The sequence below is a fragment of the Carassius carassius genome, chromosome 5 (genome assembly GCF_963082965.1).
Source record: "Carassius carassius chromosome 5, fCarCar2.1, whole genome shotgun sequence".
Taxonomy (NCBI): Eukaryota; Metazoa; Chordata; class Actinopteri; order Cypriniformes; family Cyprinidae; genus Carassius; species Carassius carassius.
The window spans coordinates 32,189,069-32,215,637 of record NC_081759.1 but is presented as its reverse complement, the minus strand read 5'-3'; the positions used below and the strand labels follow the sequence as shown (position 1 = coordinate 32,215,637).

The 26,569-nt window shown below is 35.5% G+C and overlaps 1 protein-coding gene across 3 annotated transcripts in view; it reads left to right on the top strand.

Moving 5' to 3' along the window:
- The window catches only part of LOC132141283 (calcium/calmodulin-dependent protein kinase kinase 1-like), a 75,219-nt gene that overhangs the window by 28,893 nt on the left and 19,757 nt on the right, over window positions 1-26,569 (top strand). For all 3 annotated transcript variants that reach the window (XM_059550667.1, XM_059550665.1, XM_059550666.1), the window contains exons 2-9: window positions 1,506-1,901; window positions 8,884-8,931; window positions 9,141-9,194; window positions 13,798-13,849; window positions 13,975-14,108; window positions 15,677-15,713; window positions 16,708-16,729; window positions 25,411-25,499. In XM_059550667.1, coding sequence (XP_059406650.1) covers window positions 1,611-1,901; window positions 8,884-8,931; window positions 9,141-9,194; window positions 13,798-13,849; window positions 13,975-14,108; window positions 15,677-15,713; window positions 16,708-16,729; window positions 25,411-25,499 — 727 coding nt within the window. In that variant the 5' untranslated portion in view covers window positions 1,506-1,610. The remainder of the gene's footprint in view (window positions 1-1,505; window positions 1,902-8,883; window positions 8,932-9,140; window positions 9,195-13,797; window positions 13,850-13,974; window positions 14,109-15,676; window positions 15,714-16,707; window positions 16,730-25,410; window positions 25,500-26,569) is intronic.

Below are 26,569 nucleotides of genomic sequence, written 5' to 3'. Positions count from 1 at the left end.
CTACAATCAACACTTCCTCCATTCGTTAATCTCGACAGCTATATTAGTAAAAAAATGTAGTAAAATTAAAAAATTCCACATGTAATATGCATTTCAAATGCAAAGATGTCCGCCAGTCACAACAGCTGGCGTTTAGGCTGAGTCTCACAGCAGACACGCCCCTTCAAACAGAGCACTCAAGCCAGAGGACTAAGATCAGCATATAAAAATGCCTTTTATTTCTACATTTTATGATGAAAAAAATCATACTAAAAATGTAAGTACACTTAGGAAACATAAAAAAAAGAAAATAATCCACATCATGGGACCTTTAATGATGAGGAATAAGATCAATGAAATTTGATTGGATATATATATATATATATATATATATAAACCAGTTATATTGCAATGTTTTCTTTTTTTGAACACTTCAAGCACACAAGCATGTTTGTCTGTTTAAAGTTTTCTGCTTTTATAATTTATTAATTGTCATATTAATTGAATACAGTATTTTAATTCTAATTATTGTGATGCTATTATAAATATTATTATAACTTTCTAAATATTATAACATTTTACAGATACATTCAAAAAAAGAAAAATGTAAAAAAATAAACAATTGCAGAAATAAAATAAATCTGTGATGAGTGGGGCGGGGCCGAGAGACGTGGGAACAGGAGCGAGGCCGGTGGAGTGATTGGAAATGAGCGACACCTGGTCGACCCACCGGTCTCGAGTCCCACGGAGGAGATGGAAGGATATAAAACAGGAGCGACGACAGTGAAGGACGAGAGAGGACCAGGCCTGGACTTTATTTTGTGTTTGCTTTTCATTTGTGCGCAACAGTCGTCCGCGAGGGGCTGTTGCGCTGTTTTGTGTTTATTTTGATTATTAAAGTTTCATTTGATTGTCCGCCTGTTCCCGCCTCCTTCTTCCCGATGATTATGAAGGTTTTTATTGTTACAAAATCTTAAAAAAAAAATTACTAAAAAAGTATTTCTTAATATATATATAAAAAAACAGAACCCACTTTCGTTAATCAGCCAAGCTGACATGGCTGTTTACTGATACAAGTCATCTACTATCAGTTACATGCATCTGTTATTCACAAAAACTGAAGTGTTGATACAGGTAGAGTAAATGAATGAACTACATTAATTTTGTGATTCCGAAGTTTCAAGAAGTTTATGTTCTCAAATAAAAACAATAGGTAGTGAGGGAAAAAGACATTTGCAGTTTATATCTTTATTGTCTGTTTGTTTTTAGCATTTTAATAAAGTTAAATTGTTTAAGTATATTTATAATAAATGTAATAATGATTCATTAATTTAATTAAGTTTAATATCAATATAGCCTGCTTGAGAATGAATGCTTTTGGAAGTCAGTCCACACAGCAGCCATCTTTGTTAACTTTCAGCACCTTTCTACTTAAATGAGGAAAGACCAAAATCTATGTAACAAAATTACTTTTCAGAAACAAACTCTTTGTCTGTGTTTCTTTCCTCTATTTTCTGTCTGTATAGCCACAGCTTCCTCTAATTGCAAGCTCACATTGGAGGTGGAACAATTAATGCGAAAACCCCACACCCCCCTCCTCCCTGCCTCCAAGCTCCTCCTACTCCATCGTCATGGCGATGAGCAGTGATCCTGGTTACATGGGGGTGGACCCTGACCCAGACTCCTCCCATGTGGCTGAGTTGACTGACAAGATGTCTGTGGTGTCGCTAAGGTCTGATCCCTCCTCCAGTGTAGTGAAGAATGGGACAGGTGTTAAGAAGAGGCCACACCTGTCAGGCAGGAAGATGTCATTGCAGGAGAGAGGAACATACGTGTCTTCTGGGAGCGGAGCTGACCGCTATTCCCGAATAGCCAGACAGCCAACCATCGAGTCCAAGCGAGTGTCCATCTCAGACTCGCAGGTGAGAAAAATTACAATATCTCCTGGAGTTGCAGTGAAAATATGATTCCACATTTGCTTGGATATATTATAATTTTTATAACTTTTATGACTGCTTACTATTGGTCGATAATTATTTTGGCAGCTTGGTTTCAATAAAAGCTGGATTTGAACTAATGAGGAAATTTCGAGTTCTGAAACGTTTTTATAGTGCAGTGACCTCTTATGGTGCACTCACACCAGATGCAAATTAAGTGTTAAGCATGAGTGACTTACATGTTAAGTCAATGCAAAGATGTGAATAGACATCCTTCGGCGCGATTCGCGCGAATGAGGTGGCGCGAACAACGCGACTTGTGCATTAGACGCAACGCAAATTGGTGAAATTTCATGCCGCGTTAACCAATCAGGAGCTTGCTCTAGTAGTGATGTGATTACGATGTAGCGAGCGGAGGGAAAATCCAAAACAACAATGGAGGACAAAGTCATCGTCGCTGTATGTGGATACCATAGACTGTATGGTAGATACCCGGAGCTGTATGATACTTCTTCATACTTTTACAGAAACAGGAATAAAAAAGATCTTGCTTGGAAGAAATAGATTAATTGAATAAAGACCAAAGATCACCTGTTAGATTTATCCAAAGCAAATTATAATTTATGTTTAACCACTAAAGAGACATCAGAGTTAGCGGCAAATGTCAGAAGGACTAGCTGAGTCGAGACTGCTCTCGATGGATACATGAGCACTGAGCTCCCGCTGATCGCGTGGAGCTGATCATCTCTGAAATTGTTTAATATGTGCTGTCTTTATAAATAAACCACATATTTGAGATTAAAAACAAATCTCGCCTGAAATACTTTTAAAACTTCATGACACGATAACAGTAATATTTTGAAAATTATCTGAATAAATGGTGGTTGAATCACAATGCTGCATGAACTCAACTGGCAGAAGCCCCTCCCATGACGCAAATTTGCGTTTGTTGTGAAGTTAATTTCACGCACGAATGAAGTGAATAAACTCAAAATGTTCAAGTGTCCAACTATGCGCAAATAGCGCGATTTATTAGCGCAAGTTACGTCTGGTGAATACTCACAGTTATACAGTATGTTAAAAAAATCAAAGAAAACTTGATTTCTGAATTCATGACCCCTTAAAGACAATCAAATTGATTTTTTATTTTACATAATATTTACTAAATTAGAAATAAGCAATTTAAAACAAAATATTAGATATATGTCAAATAAGCATTTTATTATACTATTATACTATACTATACTATACCTATTATACTGTAGTATTTTTAAAGAATAATTTTTTTAATAAAAAGGCAGTAAACACTGTAACCAACAGTAATGTGGTATCAAATTATCTATACAGCTCCACCTGTATAGATCTGCTATGGGGTGATTTATGTTTGCTATATTGTAAAAATGTATAGTTTGTAAAAAGCAACAACTTTTCTCTATATTTATTCCTTCTTTTTTTAGCTTGTACTTATTTGAACAATGTCTAAAACTTGGTATTACAAGCACTTCCTGTGTCTGTACATTACCATGCCAAACCCTCTGAAAGTTGACAGGATATAAGTGATGTTAATTTGCTGAATGCTTTTGGTATATGAAAAAGCATTATAGCAGTTGCCTTCCTAATAACAACAAAAAGGCAAATGCTATAACACTTTTTTGCATACCATTAAATGGAGATGATCTGGGTTAGGGCTGAAACGATTCCTCGAGTAACTCGATTACAAAAAATGATCGAGGCAAATTCCTCTGCCTCGAAGCCTATTTTAATTTATTTTAAATCTCACGTCAGGTTCTTTCGCAATGATTTTTTGTGGAATCCAGTCATAAAAACGGAATTTACAGTTTAACGCGGAATTGCAAGGAATTTGCCAAATTCTGAATGAATTAATCAAAAATAGGTCATTGCACTTACATCAAATGACGATATGGACTAATATCTGTACATATTAAGCTGGAACAGTCTATTTAAATATGAATCCTTCATGTTCTGCGTGTCTCTGTTAATGAATGGCGCAGAAGCGCGACTCCGTTTATTACACACACTGAAGTGCGCTTGATGCTCCTGTGATTTTAGCTCACTAAATAAGACGTGAACAAATGAACAACATCTCCAGAACTGCTCTGACAGTCACTTCATGAGCATTTGGGGATTTATTTTAATAGTAAATCCCCTTTGTTTACCAAAAAGTTAAGTTAATTTTCAATAATTAAAAGATAAATTAAATTAATGTTTTATGTGTTTAATGTTTAATGTGCATCTCAGAAAATGCTTTATTTAAAACCCCAACTGAATGGCACTTAAATCCACTTATTTCATCTGTCAACTTTATTGTCATTGTTCACAGTACAATTACAGACAGAGAAACAATGAGTAATAATTAAATGTTTATTTTTCATGTATGCATTGCATTCTATGCATTTAAAAAATAAAAAAAAATTTTTCTAAAAAAGGAAACTTAGTCGTTAATTTTAAGAGACCCAGGAGTCTTATCTTCTCTTGCATAATTAATATTGCACTTTAATTAAGCAAAACACATTTTATCCGATCACTCGATGGAATTTTTGGTAGAATACTCGATTACTAAAATATTCGATAGCTACAGCCCTAGTCTGGGTGTATATTAATATTATACTAATTACTAGGTGCACAATTACAATAATGCAGATCCATCATCATTAGGGGCCCTATTTTAACGATCTTAATGCAAAGTGTAAAGCACAGGGCGCAGGTGCACTCAGGGCGTGTCCAAATCAACTTTTTCTATTTTAACAATTTGGGAAGCGCAAAGACAGAACGCGTCTCCGAGATGAAACGGAGCTGCTTGTGTTCGAGCAAATAGATAGCCTATTTCTGATACATGCGATGACTATACATTATGACATGTAGGCATATTATATATATATATATATATATATATATATATATATATATATATATATATATATATATATAATTAGCCTACAAAAAAATAGTATGCAATCCTTTGCGTCCCTGTGTTTAATAAGCAGCGTGTACGCGCGTTGCGGACTCGCCTATACTAACACGCTCTTTAAATAACAAAGAAAAAACATTGCGCCAGACTTTAGACAAGGTTTGAGTCCTTAAAATAGCAATGCACCAGCAATGCACCTGAACACACCTCTTTTTTAAACCAGCATGCTCATGGGCGCACAAATGCATTTGCTAATTAAACGACATGGCGCTGGACGGGAAAATGCGAATGGTGCCGGACTGAAACTAGCAAAGACACTTGCGCTGTGCCTTGCGTCGCATTGCGCCGGGTGTATTATAGGGCCCAAAAACTGGAGTAAGAACAAAGTGATGTGCTCTCATCCGGTATTACACAGTTACTAATAAATGAGATTTTATGTGGATTATTATTGAATTTTCTGATGTTGAGGTGAGCTGTTTGCTTTGTATCCTGAGCCTGTGTATTATGTTTCTAATGGTCTCAAACTCTCATTCTCTTTTTCCTTCATTGTCTTTGTCTCTTCTTCCCAGCAGCTCAAGTTGCATCTTTGAGACTCTGCTGTTTTCTTTGACTTGTAGGACAAGAAAAAAAAAGTCTGGGGTCCTGTCTCTCTATCTGTCGTATTTTCCCTCAGCCAGCTGTCATACACACTCTTCTCTCTGTCTTGACACTCCTGCTGAAGTGTGAGCAGCAATGTGAGGCTGTTTTGGTTAAGGTACATGGAGCAGTCAAAGTAATTGACTGTCAGATTTCACATCACTGGATATTTATCTTCCTCCCTCGCTTTTGCCTACACTCTCTCTTTGCTTTTGCGCTTTCTCTGTTTCTTTTTCTCTTTTGCCCTTTTCCATTTTGTTCTCATTTACTTTTTCTTTCAGTCCCCTTTGGCCATAATAAACTCATGCCCTTTCCATAAAATACTCTGTGCCTGCTTCACCTCCAGCATAACCTTCTCCACTTACACGCTGTGATCCCAGATGTTATCGTAGTCCAACATTTGAATGCACAATATGGTTGTATCTTACTTAAACCCAAGATTATCAAATCTAATCTGGGTTTAAAAAGAAAAAAAAGGGCCAAACTGGAAGATGACCAAAGTGAAAATTGAGCCTGTGTGCTAATCCTCCACCGTCATGCATAAACGTTTTATTACCCTCAGTAAAAATTCAGCTCACTCTCTGTCGAACATCCTCTCTTTTATGTTCTCCGTCTTTTCCTCTTTTATTCATCTTCTCTTTTTCCAATCCTTCCGTTCTCTTTGCCCTACGAGGCATCTCAGCCTTCACAGGAAGTAGACGTGGTGTTTATTTGTTGTGACAGGGCTCAGATGTGTTCTGACTCTGCAAGTCCTTCATATGTAGAGCGACATGTGCCCTGTAGTTTATAACTGTGAAATCTCATTGAACCATTACCTGATGCTAGAAACCACACTATAGCATTAGCAGCCTAAAAAAACCTGCTGTTGTCCGTGGACAGGAAAAGCAATTTCATTTTAAAGCGTATGTTTTGAAGTTGCAGCAGATTTTTTTTCTCAGAGTCCACAGGTTATCGTCACAACATAGATAAGATACTAAGCATCCTGCATGATAAAACATGTCCTAGACTTTTTTATGGAGTAATGTGTGGATATTTCTGCTCTCTTCTTCATTGAATCAATATAAAATGAAATATGGTTCAAAATGATTTATAGAGCCTGTGAGACAAACAATTTTGAAACATTTATGGATGGGAAAGTGTAGACTATTATGAAATATTTGTGTAATATGCTGTATTGTGGGCTGTATTGGTCTTTAAGCCATGACAATATGAATAATTGATGAATGATTTGATTTAATAATATGAATGTGAATAATAATATTCATTTTCATTAGGGATGTACAGTATTGGTTCCAAATTGGTTATCGGTCAATATCAGATATTTAAAATGTAAATTAAAAAAGAAAGTTAATTGACACTATCAGGTGATATTATATATATATAGTTATACAAGTTGTACAATTTCCTCTATTTCTATTTTGTTCTTATCTGTACCGTTATCTAGCACTCATTTAACAACACTGTTAAATGGTAAAACACTGTAACATTTTTTTGTTTTAATTTTTAAATATAGATTTTTAATACTGCACAGTGTCTTAATGCCTAAATTCAGCTTTAGCATTTTTTAAATGATTGATTTTAGTAAAAAAAAAAATGTATTGGTTAATTTTAGTGCCATTTACAATTCATCTCCCATGACATGATAATATTTTGTGGTTTGTTGGTTTAAAGGGTTAGTTCACTCAAAAAGGAAGATGAGTTACTCACCCTCAAGGAATCCTAGGTGTTTATGACTTTCTTCTTTCAGACAAATCCAGTCGGAGTTATATTAAAAATCGTTCTGGCTATTCCAAGCGTTTTCATTACAGTGGGCAGGTGTCTCTGTTGAACAGTCCACATCCATAATAAAACATGCCTCACATGGCTCTGGGGGGTGAATAAAGGCCTCCTGTAGTGAATCCAAGCATTTTTGTAAGAAAAATGTCCATATTTCAAATGTAATAAACACTTTTCTCTCACTTCCGGTATCTGTTATACGCGGAAGCAGATCCGGCGCGCGCCTCTGAGATATGCTAGTCTTGCAAGTTTGTTAACAGGAGCAAAGGAAGCAAAGTTTCCTTACTTTAGTCTTCTCTTGGCTTATATTTGAATGTGTGTGTGTGTGTGTGTGTGTGTGTGTGTGTGTGTGTGTGTGTGTGTGTGTGTGTGTGTGTGTGCGCGTAGGTATACTGCAATACAGGGCTCAGTAAACATGTGCCAGTAATAGACTAGACTCAGCCCGGAGTCCAGTGTCCCTCTCTTCTTCCCTCTTTCTTTCTTTCTTTCTCTCTCTGCCGTTCAGTCTTAATTTGTTGTAGTTCTTCTCATTTCATTATCTGTAAATAAACTTTACAAATAATTATTTTAATGGTTCTTTAATCTTTAAATCTTTTGTTATTTACCTCAGTTTTAAAGCCACATTTTCAGTACAGTACAACAAAACAAAATGAAATGTAATCAAACTAAATGTATTGCTTTTAAAGTAAACATAAAGGTCCTGTTTTGTATTCTTTATAATGCTACAACATTTGCAGTGCATTCCAGCTTGTAGAAAGCAAGGATTGTCAAATTTCTGTTATTAGGGCAGAATTGTTTGCAGTAGTAATGTTCCCTGCTGTGGAGAAAAGTTTGTAGTTGACAATACACCGAGGTTGCTGATTCAGCTTTGCCAACTTGGCTGCATGTGAGTCTTTTCACACTTACCAGCTAATACAAAGACATCAACCCTCCTGTTTTGTAAGATGCATTTCTTCTTTAATAATATGGTGTTGTTCAGATCATGCGTTTGGAACGGTTCAGTCATAATTTCATGAATGGTGGACATAATTCTGTTATTTCAGAGTTTGATTACTCTAAAGGCATCTCAACCTACCAGATGGATGTAAGCTAATGACATAGCTGTGTATAAATCTTCAGATTTTTGGAAAAAGCATTAATTGAATTTGCAGCAGTTGATACTGACTTGGCATCATCTCATGGGCACAATGACATGACAGCTTGTTAAAAACCGAAGTCAGCGATTTCCTCCAGTTGTTCCTCGATTCAGAATACAAAAATGAAAGTTTTGATTTTATTGCTGAAAGAAAATTATATTTTTTCATGTTTAATAAATTAAATTATGTAAAATGGCCTTAATGTCAATTATTAAAAGCTGAATAAAAGTTCTTCAATAAAAAACAATGTTTAAATGGCCTTTATTGAACAAGGCTGCAGAAGTATTTTTAAATCTTTTCTTTTGCACTTTCTATATGGAATAGGTTATGAAACAAATGATTTGTTGTTTCCACCTGTAACTGGCTTACACGTCCCCTCTGGTGTGAAATATATTAATATAGTGTCACGACTCCTTTGTGTGTGTAGCTGGGATTGACTCCATTCTCTCCCTCTCTCTGTCTCTGCTTTTGTGCTTTTTCACAATCTCAGGATTGCATCCAGCTTAACCAGTACAAGTTAAAGAGTGAGATTGGGAAGGTAAGCTCACCTACATCAAACTCCCATTGAGCTATTCTGATAGTCGGCATGCATATAAACATCAGAAAAATCTCATGGCCATCTTGTTTCATAGCAGTAATTAAAGCATTCAGACACTGACCCGCGGCATATAGTCTCATAGTCTGACTCATCTCACTCTACCTGTTTTGTTAATCTTCTTTCCTCTATCCATTTCTTCTATCTTAAAGGGCTCATATGGTGTTGTCAAGCTGGCGTACAACGAGGATGATGACAAATATTATGTAAGTATATTTTAAAATAGATTGTCCTTGTTGCAGCATGACGTGCAGAAATTACACAGTTCAGCTTTAGACACAGTCAGGACGTGCATATTGTGAATAAGTTAAAAAATGTTAAGTAAATGGAAAAAACTATATACTGGGGGAAAGAGACTGGAAAGAGAAAATCAGCATGACAGAGAGGATGATGGAAGAGAGGCAGGATAGATTGAATGGTTATGAAAATGAGAGCAGAAGGGGGAGGGTTGTGATATAACTCCCAAACACCATCACTGTTGATCACATATGCACACAACAAAATGAACATACATACAAATTGATAGACACACAGGAAGTCATTTTAGTGTCCTTATTCTCATCATTGCCTGGACTGCAAAGAACACAAGCATAAAATGTTCTATTCAAATTATGTTCATCAAAAATAAGCATCAAAATAAACAATAATGACAGAAATAAAATATAGATACTGTATACGTAGTTGACATTTACTTCTATCTAAAAATGACTGGTCATTCATGTATATCTTGTCTTAAAAAACGTAATATTTTGTCACCAAGTCCTGTGGTAGGATGACTTATATGGAAATCTATTTTTAAATGGACCGTTTTATGGACACACTTTCCAATTTTGCTAATCAGGTCCCCAAAGGAAGTAAATAAGATATGTTTCAAGCTTTTCAAGAAGAGGTACATGACAGAAAGTAAGATTTTCAGCATTAATGAGCATAAAATAAGTTAAAGCTGTGCTTATGTGTGTGGATGGAGGCATCATATGGCATAAAACTACTTTACTCATCATTTTCAATTTGTCTCATGGTTATGTATGCAGTTTTTATGAGCTCATTTTAAAGGAATAGTTCACCCCAAAAATGTTAATCTGCTAAAAATGCATTCACCCTCAGGCCTTCCTAGGTGAGTTTGTTACTTCATCAGAACAGATTTGGAGAAATTTTGCAAGAAATCACTTGCTCACCAATGGATCCTCTACAGTGAATGGGTGCCATCAGAAGCAGAGTCCAAACTGCTTAAAAAAGCATCACAGTAATCCACGAGACTTCAGTCCATCAATCATGTCTTGTGAAGTGAAAGCTGTGTTTGTAAGAAGCAAATCCATAACTAAAGCATTCAACTTTAAACAATTGCTTCTGGCAAAAATACAAGTCCATAATAACATAAAAAATGTTTGCTTAATGTGTGCTCACAAGCTCACAGCTCTTCTTTTTACTAAATCAATTAATGGAAAGGAGTCCTTCTGATTAGTTGTGGATTATTGTGATGTTTTTATCAGCTGTTTGTCTCATTCTGACGGCACCCATTCACTGCAGAGGATCCACTGGTGAGCAAGTGATGTAATGCTAAATTTCTTCAAATTTGTTCTGATGAAGAAACAAATCTATCTACATCTTGGATGGAACGCAAATTTTCATTTTTGGGTGCACACATCCATTAATGATTAGACTATATGGAATGTATGTAAAGGATGTACCGTAAATATGCTCAAAAGGTTTAGATGCGAAATAAGGAAGACACAGTGTTAATGTCTTAGTGTTGTTGTGCTAGACAGGTTGCCATATGGACAGACGCTTGTACACACCTCGTCTTTAGAGTGTACAAGTAGTGCTGAAGAAAATCACATCTATTGAGAGCCTATTCACTGGATGAAAACACTTTGTTAATGAGAGAGGTCAGATAAGATTGGTCAGACTCCTTCCTGCTGAGAAAAAAGGCCACAAACACTCAAACTAGCACTTCTCCCAACAGGAGAAAGGCACAGCTGAAATCATAACCTTGAAGGGAATGGGCTTTCAACAGCAGAAGGCTGTTGCCCGATCCTCTTCTGATGACTCTATAAATGAGCTATAAACTGGATGCCTCAACATTAGGTTAAAAAGCAACAATTCTTATACATACTAGGATCAAAATTCAACATGACATCATGGATCAGTGTATAAAGGGTATATTATTTGGTATGAGGTGTACCTAATAATGCTGTTTTCCTGCCTTGTTTTTAGTTATCTTTTTGCAGGCCTCATGATCGCATTTGAATATTTTCCTCTCCTCCTCATAATCATCTGTCATAATAGACAATGTGTCTGAAAGCAAAATAAAGCTCAGAGTTTCCAGCTGCATTCATTAATTCATGCTGTGTGGATATATAACAGCAAGGATGAATAGAGGACAGTCAGAGATCAAATCCCTTCATAAAGGCAGAGTAGAGTGAGGCTGCCCCCGTCTCTGGCCTTTACACTCCACTGGCCTCACAAAGCAGGGTTTTACCGTTCTAACAATCACCACACATTCTCTTTTTCTTTACAGGTAGAATTAATCCTGATATTATATATATTTTTTTTTTTTCATTTTTCTTGCATTTTATTTTTCCCATTTGCAACATCTGTCCGTTTCTGTCTTTCACTCTTTTTCAACCATGGTTGAAACAGAAACCAATCAGCTTGATATTTTTCTTGTCGTTCAAATATATAGGTTTATATATTTAAGTTAATTAATGGAATGTTGGAAGTTTTGCATTATTGTTTTGATTATTTATTTACAGTATATAATTCCATTGAACTTTTTCCAACTGCTAATCTTAACACATTAGCCACGTTTCCACTGCCGGGCTAAAATTGGGCGTGCTAGTGCATGCCAGGGCCAGTCACGTTTCCACTGTCACTTCCGGGGCTTGATCGTGCCTCGTCAATGTATCACTTATTCTATAGCATGCAAACAAACGGCCACTTTTATCATGTTCGTTTTGTGATTGCGCTAGTTCCAGTGACTTATTTCTTAGTTTTCTGATAACTTCTCTTTGTTGGTGAAATGATGAGGTTGTGTGATGTTGTTCATGCGTGTAAAGGGCGGGTTTTAGTGAAGCGCAGCGGTGCTTTAGGACCGATTGTGGAACCGCTGGGCTATTCTGGCCTCTGTGCTACTGGCCCGAGGCTATTAGCCCCACCCGGCCCGTTTTAAGCCCTGGCTCGCACTGGCCCGACAGTGGACATGCTGCGATTGTAAAGTTGATAAAAGTTGGGGTCACCAAGATTTTTTTAAAGAAATTAATCAATTTATTCAGCAAGCATGTTTTAACTTGATCAATGTTAAAATGTAACTTTTTATACAATGTATAACAGTTTTTGACATAAAACTATAAATAAAATATGAGTAAGCATAAATACATTACATAAAAATAGATCAGTTATTTTTAATAGTACTGTTTTTACCGTATGTTTGATCAAATAAGTGCAGCCTTGGCAAACACTTAAAAAAAACCATTTTGAGAAAAGGAGAAAAGCTATCTACTGTATATTGTTATTATATTGCAAAAGAGAGGCATTTTCCTTGTTGACCCCACTGTATTTTTCATAGTTTTTAGTAAATATAGATCCATCACCTTATGTATTGCTTACTTGCTGATTCATCTCATTGTTTCCCAGTCTTTGCATTCTGATGCTTCAGTTCTTTCCGTCCCTGCTGCATTCTAAATAACAATTTTCTTTCATCGTGCTCACCTCTGACATGTTCATAAAATATTCATGGTTTCCTCTTCACTCTTTGACGAACTGAGTTATTTAAACTCGTCAGCACAACAGACGTAACCTCCTCCAGCTGTCCTTGAGAGCGAGGAGAAAAGCACTCTTTCTTATTGCTAACTATTATGGATTCACATCTGAAGTTGTGTACTTTCATTTTTAAGTTGAAGGGCCAATTTTATTATTATACTTTTTATTATAATTTTATTATTTTTATTGTTATATGAGATATTGGATTTTATAGCATGAAAAATGAAGGGAAAAGAACACAGGATTTCCACCTGCGCTTCAGCTCGACTTTGAATCCTCTCCATGACAGTATGTGGAATTGTATCATGGAAAACTCAAGAATGAATTTTGAATTTGGCCAGATCTCACTCATTATGAGACCGCAGGTGTTAGAAATTGGCAGCCTGTTGTATTGCCATTTTCTGACTGTAATGAGCAGAGTGGCAGAGATTCAGAGAGAGCACTTCCCCACGTTACATAAGTCTCCACATTTTCTTTTTTGTGCACTATATACGTCTCTGTGCCTTTCATCCCAACAGAAAAGACACAGGTGCACAATTCTTCTATAATAGATGTCTTCCATTGTAAAAAGATACAGATGACTCGATATGTTTACCAGGAAGTGTAGATTTTAAAAGCCCGGGTTCTGTGTGCCAAAAGCAATTGTTTTGATTAACATTTGAATTGCTTACAAACACATCTGATCCAAGCATCAGCGGTTGAATGTGCACAACCCATTTGTTTCTTTTCTTTAAACAAAAAAAAAATTGACTTGATTAACAAATCACAAGCACTTTGGTCTGCTTGCTTTCTTATAGTCTGTCGCTCACTGTTTGTTACCAAATTTCTGCAATCACCTACATGATTGTCCCATCAAGGCCAGAAGCAAATGAGACGGCTGCAGTTGATTGAACTCTTTGTTTGATTAGTATGTGAATGGGAAAGTCAGTTTATTGTGTCATCTTTATAGATGGAAATTCGTGTGTTTGAGCACCTACCTTGGTTCAGACCCGTAGTCTTGGCAAGGTTGTCTGTTTTGCTCTATTCATCTCTGTCTTACTTGTTTTGCAGGCAATGAAAGTAGTATCTAAGAAGAAGCTGATGAAACAGTATGGTTTTCCCCGTATGTATGGCATTTAAATTACGTTTTAATTTGAAACCAGATGTACAGTATGCAGATGTTATGCAAAGCATATATTCAGTATTTAAATGAAGCAGCAAACTTAGTTGCATTGTTTCTCTTTGCAGGCCGCCCTCCTCCCCGAGGTCCTAAAGCAGCCCAGGGGGTGCAGCCCAAGGTGCTTGGTCCTCTGGAGAGAGTTTACCAGGAGATAGCCATCCTGAAAAAACTGGACCACCTCAACATAGTTAAATTGATTGAGGTAAGGACTAAATTAATTAATAAATAATAAATATATATATATATATATATATATATATTCTAAATGTATCCTAAAATACCTCCTTACAAACAGACTTCTCATTAATTATTAAACCGTTTTTTTTTCCTTTGAATCTCCTCTTTACTTTCTTCCTTTCGTGTAAACTTTCATTCAGAATTACTTTCTTTTCTTGATTCTTTCTGAGTTAATAAACGTACATTCTTCTGAACGTTTATTTCCGTCTGAAGAAACCTTTCAAACATCCTTCCTTCCATCCTTTACAACAAAGAAATGAAGAATCCTTTTCAATTGTATGATTTCCTTTCTTCCTTCATACTGAATAAACTTTCTTCTCAATGACTGAATGAACAAACAAACTTGCCTTCTGAATATCCTTCAAAACGAAAACACAATTGAACCTTCTTCCTTCTAAATGTCTTGTTATTAGATTAATGAACAACCACTTGAAAGAAATTTAGTTTACACCATATTTCTGCTTTATTTTTTTGTCTGGGTCTCAGGAAAAGCCACGTGTAAAAAAGTAAAATAAATGAAGAAAAAAATATATAATAAAATAATGAAAACATAGAGAGATGATATTTGGAAGGAAGTGAACTCAAGTACCCTAACAGCTCAATAACCGAGCTATATTTCAGACTAGTCATTTATCATTATGTAATTTGTGCCAAAGAGGGGACAAAATAATAGAAAGCCGAAAATCAGCTAGGAGTAAATCTGTTGAAAAGATGCACCCTTAATGCTCCTGAGAATGGGATGTGGAGAAGAGTGCGATCGATCACAGGAAAAAGAAAAGGAAGCCAGAATGGAGGGATGCTGGCTGAAGAAGAGAAGCGCCTTTCCTTCTCTCCCCCTGTGGTTCCGTCTGAGTGCTCTTCAATCACAGCAGCACCCACGTACATCAGTAAAATTAGAAAAGAGGGGTGAGAGAGTGCGTGTGAGATAGAAATTGAATCCGAGCATGAAAAATATTTAAAGGAAACTTAGAAAGTGAGGCAGAGGAACCACCTACACTCCAATCACCTGGGCTCTCCTTCTGTCAGTCCAAGTATAGTCTTAAGTTAGGAGTGTGAGACCATTAGGAGCAATATAGAAATGGTGTTCTGCTGGCAGTGAAGGATGAAGCACCTGATTCTTATTGAATCTCATCAGCGGTGCTGCGCCAGTAGCTTGGCTTTGTTTTGTTTTGTTTTGTTTGTGTTAAATTAAGTGTTGCTTTTCCATCTAGCTTGTCCAGAAACAAGCATCTTTTTTTCCATCGAGCAGTTGTGTAGAGTCACATAAGTTTCAGTATTTTTATTTTTTTACCTTCATATTTACACACACAGCTTTCTAGCTGAGCAACCTAAGGAAATAATCAGTCATGGTCTTTTAAAATATTGTCTCTCAGAAAATGAAATGAAATGAAGAAAATAAAATTAAAAACGGATAAAGTCAGATTTGCTCTGGACCTGTATGGGTGTTACATATTTTCCTAGACACAGAAACCTGGACAGTGTGTCATACAGTGCCTGTAGCAGGTGGTGTTTTTAATAAAGTTTCTATTCCAGGTGCTGGATGATCCAGCGGAGGACAGCCTTCACATGGGTATGCTCTTTTTTAATATATATTTGGTTGTAAAATGGTAAAATGTGTAATAGACTCAGCAAATGATGGTGTTTTTACAGTAGCTGAAACACCCATTAGACCCATAGTGTTGTGTGTATATATATATATATATATATATATATATATATATATATATATATATATATATATATACACATATACACACATATACACACATACACACACAAATACACAGTATATTTGTGTTTATGTATGATTGTAAAAAATCAAGAATGCATTAAAACTTAACAAAAGTGACAGTTCATGTTTCATGAGTACCAAATCAGCATATTAGAATTAATTCTGATTTGATGATCATGTGACTGAAGACTGGAGTAATGATGCTGAAAATTCAACATTGCCATCATAGGAGTAAATTCCTTTTTAAAATATATTGAAATACAAAACATTTTAAATTGTAGTAATATTTTGAAAAAAAAATCGTTTTTTACTGTATAATAATATAAGAGGCTTTTAAAAAAGTATTTTAAAAATCATTTTGGTATTTTATTAGTATTATAATCCTGAACATTAATGCTATTTCACATCCCTTTTACACATCATCCATGCTTACCCCTTTCTTGTAAACATGTGCTCATTGGTTGCAGTATTCAGCTGTTTCCTATATTGCTATTCATGTTTAAAACAGATCAAACTGTGTCTTCATAATGGGCTGAAGTGAGAATCTGTAGAATAAGCGTGTCTTACATGGATACACATACATGATAAATTTATTTGGCTGCTCTGACTCACACTGTAGGAATGAATATAAGGTGTTTGTGCTGATGGTGCAATGGTGCGAATGAAAGCACACATCATGCATATGTGTGAAAAAGAGCTGGGTCATTTGAGGATATGACATTCTGTAAGAACATTACATTTCATAAAAGGCTCTGAGAAATGAATTTGTCAATAACAGAATGTCTTTTCACCCTGGTTTTGTTTAATGACTCTCTTTCTGATCTTTCCACAGTGTTTGAGCTGATGCAGAAGGGGTGAGTATCTGTGTATCCACTTCAACCTCTTTTGTGCATAATTGATGCTTTCGCCACGCTTTCTTCCAACCTCTATCGTTTCATTAATCACTTCTTCCCATCTTCATCGACTGTCTTGTCTTGCATATCTATCATCACTTAGATATGACACAGTTTCTCGTTTCCTTCCCTTGTTCCAAAGGGATGAATTAAGTACTTATGTTCTCACTTTCTCACTCAGTCTCTTATTCACTTCTTTTTCTAAATCAGTTCTTTTGTTTTTTGTAACTGAATAGACTCGCTGCATAAAAACAATTGCATTGTTAATCTTTTCAGTATTCCTTGTAGTTTTTATTTATTCTTTTGCTTTCTCTGCGTTTCTAAATTCACGAAAAGCTCATTTAAATGGCAGCAGTCTTCCAGTATATTATAAGACCTTTTTTTTTCAATTGTGACATTTTACTTCATTTGAATATGAGTTTTGGGCAAGTGGCCCAGCTTTGTTTTGGAGCGAAATGTTGTTTGTGGGCTTCTACCTTGAAAAGAACAGATTAGAACTTACTTTGCATAATTACAGAACTGTCTATTTTCACTAGACCTGGCTGAATATGTTTGGCCTTTCTGCTCAATCGTGATTCACTGCCTGTGGATAATGAATGAAATGGCCTTTGAGGGCCCTGTTTTGTGCTAAGTGGTTTTTGTGATTGGTTTTTATGTAAATCTCACAGGCACAGTTCATTTTGAAGAATTCTATCCACTGTGTGTGCAGTCCTGTAGTTTCCCAGCATCCTTTGTTCTCTTGCACAACTTTCCCAGTGCTGTGTTGTATACGTATGCCTTTTTTGACAAACATTATGTCAAACATTTGGAATTCTGTTGATTTAAATAGGTCACTAAAGGCTGGAATACACTACATGACTTTCAGCGCTGATTTATAGTCTGGAGCGGTTCATGCTAGTTGGCGAAAGTTAGATTTTTCGTAGAAAAATATAATGGCTACAGATTCCAGTGTTTTAGCTTTAGACTATGATTCCATTAAGTCAGACGATATCAAGCCTGTTTGATATTTTGAGCCAATTTTAGAATATGTGTTATTTTCATTTGTCACGCATCTCTTAGCAACAAAGACGCAATAGCGTGTGATCTCTAGTCATTCTGGAACTATTTATTTTTAGGATTTAGGATACTTTTACAGGATTTTTTCCAATTACAGGATATTTTTTAGTACATAAATAGGTACTTGTATTTGTAGTATACTTAGCCTGGCAGAAAGGTATTTCAAATACTTTTTAGTATACACTAAGTAGACATCCAAAAGGCCCTTTTTTTACCGCCACACGTACCGCCGCGGCGGCGGTATGAAGTGCATTTGCAGCCTTTAACCGCTGAGTGGCGCTTTAACCACAAGTTATCAAACAAGCGCATCAAAGCACATTTTCCCTAATAGACGTCAGTTTTGCCTCACTGATGTGTTAGATTTGATGGTTTCAGTCAGGAAAAAAATGAAAGAAAACACTGTAGTTAAAATATTTAATATTTAATATTTAATATCCACAGACGAAAGTTTGGTACTTATGAAGTTATGTGCATTTCTTAGAACGAATTCAAGCAGGATGTCAAGCCTGTGCCTGAACCTGTGATAATATTTTCTCTAATCTACATGGTATTAAAACATATTTTAGATTTGACACATTTAAAAGGTGTGCAGTATTATTTATATTATATTATGCGTTATATTATTCAAAAGAAATTGTGGTTTACTTTGCATCGGAGCATTAAACGTGGTAGCCTATTTTAGGGGGGTTGGCTACATGGATTAATATGCAAAATGTCAATATTTCATATATTATGCCTATAGCCTATTTTAATTTATATTTTCAATATAAATATATTTTGTTGTTTTCATAAGGATTACTTTATCACAGAATATCTGTTTTCGGCGGCACTTGTTTAGTTTAAAAGTAGACATGTCAAGCTTTCTATAGATATCTCTCTCGTGTATTTTCGTTGAGTATTCACGGAGTTACAGTTCATTTCAATGACGTGTTTGTAAATGAAGATCAGCGCAGACAAAGTCTGCAGACAGCACCCCTTGTTTGTTATCTTTATTTTATAAGTGCACAAAGTTTTGTTGTTATTATGTCTGTATCCAAAAAAAAGTAGACCCTTTACAGATTCGATTGATGTATTGCTCTTATCTGTACGATTAAAACTGAAAGTGTAATTTAAGTTCTTTTTGGGGTTATCAGGAGAAAATGACTCATAACGCGTATCCGCGTTAATCGACTCCAGAGGGTTAATTTTTGTTATTCGTTACCTGTCCTTTAACTTATTGGGGAAAACATTTGTCTGTAAACTGATTAAGAAATTGTTGCATGTTTAAATGTGAAGCACTGTATAATTTCGTTCCCATTATTTAGGCCTAATTTGCCTAAAACAAGAAACGAATAAAATTAAACTGGCACGAGTAAATCTTTGAAACTCTAAAGAATTAATAAAATGTCCTCACAATTAAACTCAAGTTCTCTCATTATAATCAACAACATTCACACGATGTAAAAAAAAAAGCTTTAGTAATTGACAACTAAAGTAGTTTTAAAGGGAACCTTCTTCCTACTTGTTTTTAAAGTAGGGTAATATCATATAGCCTAAAAAAAAATCCCTGTTTATTTTAGAAAAAAAAAATCTGATTTATGATTTAAACCGATTTTTAAATCGATATTCAAATGACGAAGAAATTTTACAAAACAAGTTTTTATATGGTTCTTTATCATTCATTTAGCAGTCAAATGTATAACTGCAACAAGATTATTAAAAAAAAATTATTACCTTATTACCTTAATGCTGGAAAGATGCTATTTTTTTTAATACTAGCCCATCATGCATCTAACCATCCACTCAGCTTTAAGAGCTGTTCAGATTAAAACTGCAGCTCCGCAGTGAGTCAGTGTCATGGACGGAGGACCTGTTAATATTTTTTCTAGTTTATATTTCCATCTCGTTATGCCACTGGTTTAGATTTATTATTTTTTTTCTTATAGAACTTATTTGTAAATAGAGCAGTCACTGTCTGTGTCTACACCGGACGCGAAAGTTGTCATCTGTGCCCCACAGCGAAAAGTGTGTCTAAACTTGATGACATCACACTATAGTGTCAAATCATCTGAACACAGTGTCAGAACATTTCATCATAAACAGAACGAGCATCAGTTCACTGAGGGGGATCGTGTCCAGTGTATCCATCACTGTGTTCTGTTGTCTTTTGTTGGATCGTTCCACTCGTGTCCAGTGTAGACCTGGCATGCGTTTTTTATTGTTTTATTTTACAGCCCTGCTTGTTTTAATGTTTTTATTAAATATCTGAATTGACTGCATTGTCATATTATCGAATTATTTACTGCCATGCGACCTACAAAAGTAAAGCTTGGCGAGTCGATGAACGAGCATTGCTGCAGGTTGATTTTCGGCGGATGTGCTGTGCTTGTGCAGCCACGGTCGTCTTCATTTCGTCGGGTGAAACATCTCTCTCACTCCACAGCAGAGTCTGTGAGAAGCAACAACTTCCCCTCCACGCGCTCTGATACCAGAAACATAACATAGCATATAAAATAATAATAATAAAAAAAATAACAGGAGAGTTTCAAAGTGGCTTAAGCTATTTTGTGTAACCTTTTTTTCCCTATAGCCTATCACATGCCAAACTAATAACATTGTAAGCATTACATCTTTAATTGCTGCTTTCTGCTGTGAAAATTTTGTTTGTGATGAAAATAACAGTATATTTTTGTCAGTTTTTTTTATCTAAACAGATCGATTAACTTCAAGATTTCAAAATCAGATAGCATGCTGATAATGTAGCACTGTAAGATTACATTTGTTTGAACGCATTATTGCGAAAGCGATTGAGTGTGAATCTGTTTATATCATGCTTTAACCCGAAAATAATCAGTAAAAGAAACAGACAAACTCTTAACATCCCGCTCGACTCTTGCAGTCAACCTTCTGATCAAGCTAAATATGTTGGCTGTTGGCATGAATTTTACTCGTGATAAGAAGCTCAAATTCAAGTGTTTGTGCAAAAATTATTAATGTGCATTAATGACAGGGAGGCGCCGTCTCATCACTGTAATTTTTCATGATAATGAATGTATAATTTTAAAATTTAGACGAAAAGGAATAGTGTAATGTGTGAATGTTGCATTTCTCTCGTCGGAGAGAGCCAGCACTGTTAATATAATCAAAACTACAGTCGTATATAAACCGGTTCAGCAAGTGAAAGCCTCATAAAGACAATGTCCATATGAAAGAGCAATTCACACTTTTATCTCGACCCCCACATCCATGAATAACTACCCAAAACCCAACCCCCTCCAGCTGAACAGAATTCGGTCTGTGTTTTGGCTCTGAGGAACGGTGTGTTACTGGGCTGAAACATGCTTTCACTCAGCAGAACTCTTTGTATTCATAATTTTCTCGCAGCCCATATTATTATTTTCACAAGACCATAATGATAATAAAAAAATCATCAATTAATTATTAATCATTATTTTAAGAAAATCATTGTTATTTGTGATCGTGGATGTTTGCGGGAGGCTTTAAGACCAAGCGGAATCCTCTGTTCCCGCCTCACAACGAGTCCCGCGCGCTCAGTGATGCAAGCTTCACTGTCTGCGGTTTGACTTTACTGAATCAGATTGAGGCGAATACAACTTATTGATCATGAGCCCAGGGCCAGCGCAAGCTCAAATGCCGCTCTAGGCAGAGCACGATCGTGCTGCCCCCCTCACATTCACAATTAGGGATCCTTAAGATGCATGTAAACACTTTTTTTTAATCTATGAAATTACACTAAAATAAAAACGTGCAAGCATGTTTTCAGAGTTTTTAATTTTTTCATTCTGCAAAAAGGTGAAAAGGGTAGCCTACACAATGCAACAGCTAAGTATAAATTCTGTTTTATAGGCTAATAGATAGTGTACAGAATAAAACTAAACATATGCACACATTTTTTTTAGCTCACAAAACTGGAGTTTTCGATTGTTTTCTTGACTGATACACACATTCACACACCTACATTTTCCCTAATAGACGTCAGTTTTGCCTCACTGATGTGTTAGATTTGATGGCTTCAGTCAGGGAAAATTAAAGAAAAACACTGTAGTTGAAATATTTAATATTATTAATATTTAATATCCACAGACGAAAGTTTTGTATTTTTGAAGTTATGTGCATTTCTTAGAACGAATTCAAGCAGGATAAATATCAAGACTGTGCCTGAGCCTGTGCTTATTTTTTCTTTAAGCAACATAGTATTAAATCCTATTTTTAGATTTGACACATTTGAAAGGTGTGCAGAATTATTTGTAATATATATATAATTTTATATTATATTTTAAAATTAATTTAATAAAACAACATTGATTTGAACATTGAGTTATTCATTACCTGTCCTTTATTTTGACAGATAACTTCTTGGGAATTTTTATTTTTTGTATGTACACTAATTTAGACATTCTTGCATGTTTTATTAATTCTAATTTAGACATTCTTGCATGTTCCCATTATTTAGGCCTAATTAGACTAAAACAAAAAAACGAATAAATGTATATGCAGTGCTTGTGCTGCCATGGTCTTTATTTCGTCGGGTGAATCATCTCTCTCACTCCGCAGCAGAGTCCGTGAGCAGAATAAAGCAGCAACTCCTCCTCTGTGCTCAGAGCATTTAATATTCACTCGGCTGCGTGCTTACTGAAACACGCTCCACCTTCTCTACGCGGATAAAGTTAATTCAGTATGTTTGAAATTTCATTTCACGTCTCTGTCAGACACGCGGGGAGAGTTGAGCCACTCAGAACTATGGGAGCCTTGAGTGGAGCATCAGTGGATGTTAAAAAGAAAACCGATTTTCCTTCAAATAAACCGATGTAAATTACACATTCTACTTAAACAATAAAATTATTTACGTTGTAAAGCATTTGCAAAATGTGTATGAATATTCAAACTCAAGTGTTTGTGCGAAAATTATTAATGCACATTAATGACAGGGAGGCACCCTCTTGATCACTTGAATTTTTTACTGATAATTAATTAACCTAATTTGCGGTATCTCATATACATGATATCTTGAAATGCTCAGAAATAAGAGACAGCAGATTATTGTAAGTCTAAAGTTTATTAAATAAGAGCAAGTTTACAATAAATGTACAAAATTGCAATAAATTAGTTACATTCCAGTTGCGCATCCGTTGCACTGCACTACAGCTGGCAAAACCTTCTGAAGGTGGTCAATGTATCTGTTGCAGACAGTTTTTGTCAAGCAATTTCACCAAAAAGTTACAATGGCCTCAAGAAGCTCGTCTTTATTTCTTGGCTTGACCTGACGTCTGATAAATTCCTTCAGTGCGTGCCACACCAGCTCGATGGGATTAAGATCTGGTGATCTGCAAGTGAAAAAAATTTTGGGCACGGTTTGTTAAACCGAGGGAACAGTTTATAAATTTGTGAGTACGGTTTATAAACTGCGGGGACGGATTGCAAAACCGTCGCCACGGAATGATTTTTTTTTCTCCTACAGTTGACGTGCAGGGCTCCGTGCGAATGGGATCAACCCTCCCTCGCTCGTTTGCCAACGCGCCTTCTGCTGCCGAGCAGAGTTATGTGAGCAATTTGGACTGGAGTTTGGACTGGAGTGAGTAGGGATTTTTTTTCCAAGTCGGAGCGTCGTGTTTTCACTCGCTCCAAGAGCGCTCGACCACTGCTCCATCACGAGTACAATTCATGCAAACGGCGCATAATATAACTGCATATTTAGGAATAAACATAATTTTTTTTACAATTTGTTATTTTTTTTAAATGTAGGATAGTCTTAGGCTACAGTCTACTAAACAAAAATTAAAAGCAAAATTTTTTTATTTCATTTTCATTTCGGTTCATTCTTGGTTTAAAAAAATCTTCAGGCTCCATATGCAGAGCGAAATGGGAACGGTCCAGCATTTAGCAATAATTAGTATTAACTCTGTTATTATTCTTGATTTTTCAAACTACAAGCTACAAGCATTTTTGGATTATGCCTTATGTTACAAGCACTGTCTCCCAGAGGTTTCCCCACATGTCCAGCGCTGACAGCAAGCGGGTAAAGGACCGGGTCAACGAATTCCTACGCTCCCCAAGGAACTCTGTTGCCCACCGACGTCTGCACTTTTGAAGACACTTTCTTTTAAAATACATTTCTTTTAAATACATTTAAAAATCTGTTAATATTATATTTTAGTAGTTGTATTTTATCTGGCGATTTCTATAAAAAAATCAAATAAAACCTATATTTCCCTCAAGACCTAGTCATGTTTTTTGTGGTTGTTTTAATTTAAACGTGTCTGCTTCTATTTTAGCCAATTTATTTTCAATAAACTAAAACAAAAATAATAATAAAAAAGGAAAACGAATACAGCTTGTTATCAGACTGTAAAAAAAATCAACAACTCGTTTTTAAGGTTGGCAACTTTAACTTATAGAAATAATTTAAGCAATTTAATGCGTTATTATACTAGTTTAAATCTGAATTTTTAATACTATTAATCTGAATTTAGAATCTCATGGAATTTTAAGTTTAAATGGATGAAAAAGCCACAGTGAATGGTAAATATAGCCTAAATAACAGAAGACCTTGATTGCATGTTACCATGAAACTAACAGAATAATTTGTTTTTTTTACATTAACAATTCATGTATAAAATGGCACAGCAACATTTATATCAAACACTTTTACGTTGTCCACAACTGAGCAACGCGAGAGGAATGTATTGCGCAAGAGCACACAAGTGGATGTGAAGAGAATTTTTAGGCGGTAGGAGGATTTTTTTATTCTTAAATGTTCAAATACATATGATTTCAGTATGACGGAAAAATATTAAAATGAGCAAAAATATGCCACAGTAGACCAGCTGCTCATGCTGAACTGTGCTGTTTACAATGAATATGTGCGTGTGAGGCACCAGCGCATAAAACAGCTGAAATATACCATACTCAATTTTTGCTTACACGGTTAAGGCATAATTGGAGACAGTTTGAAAAATCAAGAACAACAGCAGTTAATAAGATTTTTTTGCTGTTAGAGCTAATGCTGGACCGTTCTCATTTCGTTACGCATATGGAACTTGAAGGATTTCATTTATTATTTTTTGCTAAGAGCAAACCAGAATGAAAAATTTTTTTTTTTAATCCTTATATATATATATATATATATATATATATATATATATATATATAGTTATAATATAATATAATATAATGCTATTGATGTTTGTCCTTTCATCTTCGTTTACAAACCCTCATTTTATTTTTACAGTCAGGTCAGAATTCGTCCCTTTGCGCCATCTGGCGGTAGTTAAGCGAATTATTTTAACACACGACTGAATTCAATTAATGCCGCGGCACCGCCGCGGCGGTACGCGCAGCGATAGTCCCCAAATAGGCTGTCAACCTACTGTATATTTTATTTTTTTCACTAGGGTTGTTTCATGTTAAAGCCACATCAAGAGGACATTTCAGACAGTGTATTGTATCAGAAGTTTTGATCTCTCCACCTATCATTTCATTCAGTATTTCTCTTCCTGAGTCATTGTTGTCTGTTACTGTCTCAGTTACTGTCTTTTATTAGTACTTTATCAGTTAACTTACAATAACGTGCCTCTATTGGTCTCCAGCCCTGTGATGGAGGTCCCCAGCGACAGTCCGTTCAGTGAGGACCAGGCCCGCCACTACTTCAGAGACATTGTTCTTGGCATCGAGTACTGTGAGTCATTTCCTTTATTTTAAAAAAAAAAATTTTAATTGCCGGGTTGACCTCACTGGGTTCCATTTGTAGTTTTTAGGAGACCGTCTTGACATGCATTTTGTAACAAAGCATCTGAAGTTAAATAATTCCCAGTAGAGAAGAGTGATCAAACTCCTGCTGATGAGCGCCTGACATTAATCATTACTTATGTAAAAATAAAGACCCAAGAGAGTTCTGTCTCAAGGAAAAGCTCTGTGTTTGTTGTTCTAACGCATCATGGCATCCTGTTAGGCTAATGAAGTGAGCGAATGTGGCAATGCGCTCATGTATTTGTGCGTGGGGGAGGTCATCGTTTCTTGATGAAAACAAGACTGTGCTATTTCCAGTGTTGGGAAGGTTACTTTGGAAATGTAATAGGTTACATATTACAAGTTACCCTGTTTAAAATGTAATAGTAGTGTAACTTTTTCAATTACTTTATTAAAGTAATGTAACTAATTACTTTTGAGTACTTTTTGATTACTTTTGTAAATTTGTGAAAATTAAAGAATAATAAATAAAAGCATATACATCAACTTAAATACAGTTATCTAATAAGCATGTGACGTATTCTGTGTAATAAAATCCTAAACATTGGTGTTTTTTTTAAACTGCTGTCTCTTTGTATATGATGATAGTTTTCTCAAAATAAGTAAAATGCACATGAAGTGACACAGAGCAGTTCTAGAAATTATGTTTATGTGCTCGTGTACTCCTATATTGAGGCAGCAGAGGTTGAAAACACTGCGAGCTTCAGTAGGCCTATGTGTAGTAAATGAAACCATGTCTTTGCCATTAATTTACAGGAGGGGCGGACTGGGAAAAAAAATCAGACTGGAAGATTCAAACTCATACAAACAAATTCATGGACAAAACTATTTTTTATCTATTTTAAATCTTTAATTTGGGGACATGCAAAATAATTAAAAGTTCTCTCCTGAACTGCACCTTCACTTCCATTTTTCTCTTCAGTTTCTTTATTTTGCCCTGTTATCCATCTCTCTCATGACTTTAATACTCAAGATTGAACAAAACTATACTTTACAATA